Here is an 8,257-nt window from a genome sequence, read left to right as displayed (position 1 = left end):
GCACGCGATCTAGCTCGTGCCAGTGTGTCGTAGGTCATGGCACTGAAATCTGGAATTTTTTGACGCGGGTAATCTTGACAGCACTTAACGAGATAACGTATCAACAGACCGGTTCGTAAAAAACGCTCGCGAGTTACGTCTGCGCGAGTGTAAAGGTAGGTGGGTGTTGAACGGTTTGCATAGGCATAACTTACAAAATATATGTTTAAAGTAGAATGATTTGTAGTGTTCAACAAAGTCCTCAAACTTGATCGAGTTTTTTGTGAACCTGTGACGCAAATCATTTAATGAGATCTACTCATTAAAAAAAACCCTTGCTTGCTTGTAAATGTTTAAATTAGCTAATATGTACAAGCTACCGAATTCTTTATCAGACCCTCAAGGAGTACCTTCAGCGTCGCTCCATAAGAACCGAGTGTAGCGTGTATGTATGCACTCATACATACAACAAAACGATAAAGCTCTCTTCTTAGGCGGTAGAGGGAAAGAGGTGCGATGAGGCGAAGACATTATCGCGCAACGATAAACCCCGCGAGCCAAGTCGGCGGCGCTTGCATCACCCCTCGTTACTATGCAGCTGGTAAAAATGCGACAAGGTACGGCTGGCCACGAAATATGCCACGTCGAATGGGCAAATGCAGCGAAGTGATTCCGAAACCATGCACACATCATCAATGGGGTTTATTTAGAATTGTGCAAATTACACGCTAATATAAAACATATTACCTAATAGTACTGGTTCAGTGCGATGTTCTATTGACCCATTCCAGTTGATTCCATTCGCCAAGTTCGTTCACAAGTAGAAAAATACCTTGACCTTTGATAAGAGAGAGCGGAAGAAATAATAACAGCAAGAGCCGGTGCGGATTTGCTCGAGTGCATGGGAATATTCCTCGCACAAGAAACACGCCACCGTGGCGATGGGACAGGTATTTATAAAAAGATACGGGAGAGAACAAGGTTATATTTCGCTGCACTCGAGAGGGCCAGTCTCATTTTTTGGCACGACGCTAATTTGTGTCCGATGTTTCGTTTTCGATTTCAACCCTTCTTCAGTACACCAACACTTTGATTTTAGGTTTTTTTTTTTTTAGTTTAGTGTATTAATCGATGGACTATGAAGCCCTCTCGAGTCAAAATTTGTTTACAATACACATTCGATAACGAACAGAAAATTTATATATTGTTGTTGTTGAACGCATTCCGAACACTTAAAAGCGAAGTCAGTTCCGTTATCGTCATTCCAGGCTCGTAAATATCGTCAGCTGAATTTAAAAGACGGCACATACAAAGAAGGGGGTTGCGAGAGCCAAATGTTGTTCGGGTTTCAGCGACTGCCAGGATTGGCCTAAAATTTACGTGAGACGCTTCAACTCAAATGCTTCTGTTTGTTTGCTGCCGGCAATTTAGCAATAAGCGAATAGGACAATTGCTTACATTTCAAATAGACTTTCGCTGCAATCTTTCCACATGCAAGAAAAACCACGCTTGTCGGAGATGTTGGTTATGAGGAAAGTCTTACCGCAGTATCGTAGACTGTGTCAAGCGAGTGTGGCTCTATTAGCGTCATGCGTGGATGATGACACAATTCTGTATGCTGCACAATGAAAAAAACAAAAAATAAAAACTAGGCAAAATGCACATAAGCTTCATTGAACACAGGACTGGATTGAACACAGAATCGCACCACAATCGTACGATGTTACTTTGTATCGTCACACCACGCCACCCAGAGTCACCGCACCACCACTTCATGTGCTAGCGCGATGATGCTGCCAAAGTTCTATTCCCTCCAAATGGAATGCACTTCTTTTCCGTTTTCCGTTTTGTTTGTTTTGCTCTTCTGCTAGCGTTTCAACGCCAGTGTCGACGGTTTGGAGCGCGGGCGGTCCGGTGCTGGCACATCGTACGATTGCTATATTTGATCGAAATGCGCGCGTTTGTGCGCTATTTCCTACGAACAAACACGCAAATATTTTTATAACAATTTCATATCTAAAACTTGGCCGTTTTATCCTTAAATATAAACGAAATCATATGAGTTCGTAATATAATTGTCTCTTTCTCTTTCATAAACGTTCATTAAGAAGTTATGTGCATCAAGTCTAAGAAGTTATTTTCCTTTTTTCCTTTAAAGTTGGTCATTTGACATGTTCATCGACCATTCTTGACTTGCTTTGCGTTTTTCTTTGCACCCCTTTCCACTATTTTATTTTTGAGCACTTTTAGGAGCTTTTAAGTGTGCAACAATTGGGTTTATGAATAGGTTAAAAAATCTGTATTTTTTACATTAATCGTAATTGGTCTGCAGATAACAAAATACAAATACTTTTTAAAAAATAATAATGATGTTTACTAGGCACGGTTAACATGCATATTGTGATTTTATCTATCTCAAACATATGAAATACGTTGTATGTTCATTATGAAATGGACCTGTTACTTCACTGTTAAGTGTACCACAATTGGCAAATTACCCTTATTGTTTAAAAAAAAACAATAAAAAAGGATGTTTGATATACATAATCATTTTTTTTAATGAGTAAAAGTAATGTGAGTGTTGAAGAACATCGAACATCATAAAACAAGAAAATACAAGCAATAGTTGCATTTGTGAGAAACATATCCTTTTCGCAACGCTTGTGCAAGATCAGAATTTTTTTAGAAAACTTACAAACCAAAGGTAAACCCCAGTACTCTGATGCTACGGTATATTATAAATATTAAGAAAAATATTTGCTCGACTGTCGCCAATTGTGCAACCTTTGCCGGACCAGTTTCCCATATTTCCTCGATATGATACAGTGGGTGCCAAAACTTATTGCAACTCAAAAAAAAATTACACCCCCGCCTGTTTACCACGTTTAATCCTCTCACGCTGCTACGTTTGAGAACCATTCCATTATTTTTGCGTGTGTGTGTTTTGTTTTGTGCTTTCTTTTTATCATATCCGCTTCAGAATCGTTTTCAGATTCACAGTTTCAAAAACGCATCAACAATGCCGTTTCCATCCGCTGCCAAACAGTGTCGTTTCAATTAAAGATAATTATATTTTTGCCTGCTACTAGTACATATAATTTAATTTCTATTTCTGCATCTTTCTTAATTTCCATTTCGTTCTGTGCTTAGGACCTGGAGGGATAACATGAAATGCCGGGATTGAGCTTTGTCGCAAGTGCACTGAATGTTGTGGTGAAATACCATATGGGACGATTTAAATTGGTGTCATACGGGGTTGTGACTGGAAAACGTGCTAATAACAGACCTACTAAACTAAACCAACACACCATGACTGAGGACATATCTTTGGTCCCTAAATTAAAAATGAAGATGAATTAAGTTTTGGTGGGGTTTTTACAATGTGGAATAATTATTTTTTTAACAAGATAAAAAAAAAATACTAAATTTATTTTTTCCGCTAGAGTAAAATTCAGTCAAACAACAATCGAGCAATTTTAGCCAGACTTTATTCGAAATTCTTCCTCGAGTTAACAAGTACATTGTTTGCGTATAGTAAAACCAATGCTGTAACGCGTATGCCATGCATAACATTGATAGATTTTCGCGCCAAATTTTCAAATCCCGCTCGAAAGCTTTGCCAAGAAGCTTTCATAGCTCCCATGAGCTTTTAGAGCTTTTAAGCGTTTCAAGTGGCATGTAAGCTCTGCGTGAAGCGTTTTCTATGCAGAAGAAATATTTTATTTGGAAATAGTAATCAACTCCAATTTTTGTTTCTTTATTTGGATTTTACCTATATTATGTCATATATTAAAATTCTTTTAAATATGAAGAGCAACTCAATAACTATGCCAAGATAAGTATCACGATTTAAGAATAAAAAGCTACTAAGTGTGAATATAATAGGATTTCGGTTTTTGTGCATTCAAAATATTGATAATCGTTAACAAATATTCGTTGTATAACAATTATACTTATCATTATTTTTCATACTTCAATCATTATTAAAAATTAAAAAGCTTCGTGAAATACAATAGAATCGTGCTAAATCAATCTAAAATGCTTCCGAATGTGAAATGAAAAACGCAAATTTAATGAAATTTATACATTTTTTATTAGAGACAATATTATTTTCATCACACTCACACACCATTTACGTATCAATCCTATACACACACATACACACGCGCAAACGCAACTCTTTTACACACAATTTAATTTTCGAAGTAATGTTTTCCATCGTCTGTTACACATTTATAGCACTATGGGCCTTAACTATAATAAACCACCTGCTCTGTTCAATCCTCACTAACACACCTATGCTATGCATTCCTACTGCACCAAAAGCATCCCCCCATGCGAAGGTATAATAAATATTGCCGTTGACTAAATCTGCGCACTACAACACTGTCCTAAACTGTGCGAAGCGTAGCGATCGTTTGGAAGAGATGGTGAGGCCACTTTTCCACCTCGTTTCTCATCAACTTACAGCAAGCGTGCGGATCATATTCTATGCGGATTGATGATCCACTGTGCTATGGATACGGGCTATGTATGTGATCGTACGATCTATGTTATGTCCGTTGTGTTTTATTTCTAAATCATATTGCTCTCAGCTGGAACCTGTTAAGGCTAATGGAGTGAACGGTCGTCAGTCTAAATTTAACCTGCCCCTTTCCGCACGCGGCCACTGGAACCGATTGAAACGAACAGTCGAGTGACATTTACGACGTTACCCGTCAGACGAAGATCTTCTCAATCACCTTCACCATGTGTTTTGAAGGAGCAAACTCGAATCGTTTCCAAAATTAGAGCACCATGAAATAGAGCTAAAAAAAACGATCCAAACATTTTTCCCACTTGTATTAGGGAAAACGTTGAGACACTCCACCCTCCGTAGTTAATGAATCATAATACGAACGCTCGCTTTCGCTGGTGTTTTCAAGGTGCCTATTTTTATCTTTCCGGCCCCTATGGAGCGCACGCTGGGAAGTAGAAAAGCTTTAAATGCGCTGACCTTAAACACGGTTTAAAATACTCACGCAAAAATACTATCGCAAACCTATGTACAAACGCTATCGTAGATGTATATATGTATGACCAGCCTGAAGAATGCAGGAAAATAAACTAGCACAACAAACAAAACTCAATACACACAACGGTAAGCAAGCGACGAACGTGCCAAGCATTCCTTAATTAATCTTTTTCCGGCTGCCGCAGTTGATCATTGTGCAAACGGATCACCCTGCAAAGCACCGGACCTAACTGACCTGTAATATACCAAGCACCCTCAGTCGTAGAAATCTCTCCCGCGTGCGTCCCAGCTGCTGTTCCTAATCGCCTAATGAGGTAATGCGGGGGGTATTGGAGCGAGCACTAAGGGACACACGACCGCGGGGAGAGAACATAATACCGGTCGGGTTTGTTGCTAAATATCTTTCTTAACTAACTAACTCTTAACAAGTACGCGTGTCTGTATATATATTAAGTATGCATGTAAGTGGTTTAGCATTCGCTTTCTTGGGTTTGACGACAACGATGTAAAGCTTGATGGTTGGTAAAGCATCCCGCAGGTTCAGCACCGTCCGCTGTCCCGTTCGGGGGCCGGCTCCGCACACGATCAGATCACTAACCGGTGGATGTGGTTGGTGTCGAACACAAAGTCACCGCCGCTGTTCGCACTTCGGTTGATTGCGATGATGCTTCCGCTTCCGTTTTTGGCTTTGCGCGTTAGCTGACGCTTTGGCTGCGGGTGGGGGAAGAAATGGAATGGAGAATGTTGAGTAAAGATGCTTTAAATTGCACTGTGCGGTTCGCTTACCTGTCCATTTTTGTTGATCATCTTGCCCTGCTCGATCAGGCGCTGCGGCACCAACCACAAGCTGTCGGACATGGTGATCAGCACGTTCGTCAGGTGGCAGCACTGGGCGGCCATGCGTACCTGCGCACCGATATCGTTCTTATCCGGTGGATGTACGAATCTGTAAGCGTGAGTTACAATTTATTGGATTAATGTCAATTGCTCGGCCACGTTGGAAGGAGGGAGGAAGGAGATTATGATATAAAAAAGGAGCAAAGGCGGGATCGGAAGACGTGATGGGATATGTTGAAATCGAACAGATCTGAGGCACTGTTAAAAGACGAAAGTTCTCTAAAAAATGGGAGAGCAAAACGTGTACGGCATATAGGTATGTGGAGATGAAAACGATAATGTAAGGTTCGACAAGGAGAAGGGAAGGAGCATCGATGCCAGCCACAAAAGAAGCCTGAGCTACCGAGAGGCGGTGTTCCAGCTTAGCTAGGCTTAATAGAGCGCTTCTTTCGTCATACTAAGGACATACAAGTCTTGTAAATCGTTTATGGATCCTCTCAATCCTTTGGATCAGGGGTCTCCAAACTACGGCCCGCGGGCCGCATGCGGCCCTCAAGAGCTTATAATGCGGCCCACGATGATAAATATTACGTTATTATGATTTTTTCAAATGAAAATGTATTTTTTATTTTTCTTAGACAAAAATCAAGCTTTAGTAACACGAAACTGTACAAGTATCGTTAGTATTTTGTTATAAAAACGAGATTTAAACGTTCACTCATCAGTTAAAGGTAGCGTCAAATGGCCCTCAACATAGTTAGTTTTGAAGCAATGTGGCCCGCAAGCTGAAAAGTTTGGAGGCCCCTGCTTTGGATCACAGATACTTGGACAGGAGACCAGATGATACAGACATATTTCAAAACTTAACAGACTCAGTAACAATAAAGAGACTTAAGGCAGCAAGGAAATAAAACGAAATGAAATGATGACATAGTCGGTATACTCTATATAAATGAGAGACTCGAGTCAAATAAGACGCCAAGATCCTTAGATACACACGGGGAATACGGACATAGAGATTGTATACGTGAGAGATACAAGAATGATAAAATAGAACATTTTTCAGGACACATGACTAAGCCGTTAGAAGCTCACCATGTAGAGAATTTACAGAACCAGGATTAAAGGACAAGACAATCAGCTATAGATAATACAGGACCTTTAACATTGACTTAACGAAACTTTAACGTGATCCGCGTATACTAGGATGCCGTTTACAGGAAGGATAGCAGTCATTGAGAATTTGGTTTTGTTTTGCAAGATCTTCTCAATGATCAGCTCAAATGCTGCGCTTACCTCGGTGGAAAGAACGAAGGCGCAATGATGGTGGCCACGTTCTGTTGCGTCATCTTGTTGAGGTCCTGCAGCTCGACCACCCGCCGGAAGAAGCTGAGCAGCTCGCGCAGTGTGTTGCGGTTTTCGTGCGGCAGCAGCTGACAGAGGACCGCCAGCGCCTTGTACTGATCATGCGGAGGTAGAACTGAAGAACAGGATGAAACGTTTTAGTACAAAGTGGTTCTCACAAAACAAGATTCGTTAGATCTTACCGTTCGTTTGATAGAAAAGATGCACCAGATCGTTGGCGAGCAGTGGCTGGGGAAGCTCCCGTAGCCAGCGCTTCAGCAGCGCACTGAGATCGTGCACTCCCGCCTTCTTGATCAGTGGATCAATCTTTTCCGGCTTGCAGTAAAAGTTGTGCTCGATCTCGTTGTACAGGGCTTCGGTCTGGAGATGATAAAAAAACCGAAAAGAAGGAATTATTAACAAATTCCTTGGAAGTCACGCCATGGGCAGGTCGTCACTTACCTTCTGCTTGTGGCCAGGTACCCGCAAAATGCCTTCCTCCCGGGCACCGCGCACCGCCAGCTCGGCCAGTATGGTCTGCAGCACGAGCGGCACGAGCGTCGTATCCTCGCCCGTCACCTGCTGGTCCCGGCGCACCAGCGCATTGAGCGACACGCCGAACACGTTGCCTTCCTCCTTGCGCTTTCGCTTGAACGGTTTCCGCTTGTCGAGCGTGACGTGGTTTTTGTCGAACAGTGAGGCCAGCTCGAGCCAGAGCAGCGGCTGCAGCCGCTTCTGCTCGCCCTCCGATATCTGGTCGATGTCGAGGCAGGGTTCGCGGGCCGCCTCCGGCCGCTGCTCCCACTGGTCCGCGGCCGACGGGGACGTCTGCTTGATCATGCTCTCGAAGCTGACCGGTTCGTACGACGAACGAAGCGGCGAGTTCTCGACCGAGCTGCAGAGCAGACTGTTGCGCGGCGGCGAGCTGGGCGGGCTCTGCTCCGATGATGAGTTGCCGGAGTCGTCGTTGTCCCGCCGGACCGCCACGGCCGACCCGTTGTACAGGTTCGTGTGGCTGCGCGTGCCCGAAATGTGCTGACCGGCGTGGGGCCTGGAAGGAAAGGAAGGGTGTGTTTTAGAGTT

The 8,257-nt window shown here is 42.6% G+C and overlaps 1 protein-coding gene across 5 annotated transcripts in view; it reads right to left on the bottom strand.

Annotated features, from left to right (window-relative positions):
* Window positions 1-4,048: 4,048 nt before the first annotated feature.
* LOC120901536 (rho GTPase-activating protein conundrum) overlaps window positions 4,049-8,257 on the bottom strand; it is a 57,555-nt gene continuing 53,346 nt past the window's right edge. For all 5 annotated transcript variants that reach the window (XM_040309558.1, XM_040309560.1, XM_040309561.1 and 2 more), the window contains 5 exons: window positions 7,637-8,225; window positions 7,378-7,555; window positions 7,127-7,310; window positions 5,780-5,939; window positions 4,049-5,704 (listed from right to left, as the gene is read on the bottom strand). In XM_040309558.1, coding sequence (XP_040165492.1) covers window positions 5,579-5,704; window positions 5,780-5,939; window positions 7,127-7,310; window positions 7,378-7,555; window positions 7,637-8,225 — 1,237 coding nt within the window. In that variant the 3' untranslated portion in view covers window positions 4,049-5,578. The remainder of the gene's footprint in view (window positions 5,705-5,779; window positions 5,940-7,126; window positions 7,311-7,377; window positions 7,556-7,636; window positions 8,226-8,257) is intronic.

This window comes from Anopheles arabiensis, chromosome 3, assembly GCF_016920715.1.
Source record: "Anopheles arabiensis isolate DONGOLA chromosome 3, AaraD3, whole genome shotgun sequence".
In the NCBI taxonomy this organism is placed as follows: domain Eukaryota; kingdom Metazoa; phylum Arthropoda; class Insecta; order Diptera; family Culicidae; genus Anopheles; species Anopheles arabiensis.
The sequence above is the reverse complement of the archived record's forward strand: the minus strand, read 5'-3'. Positions and strand labels throughout refer to the sequence as shown.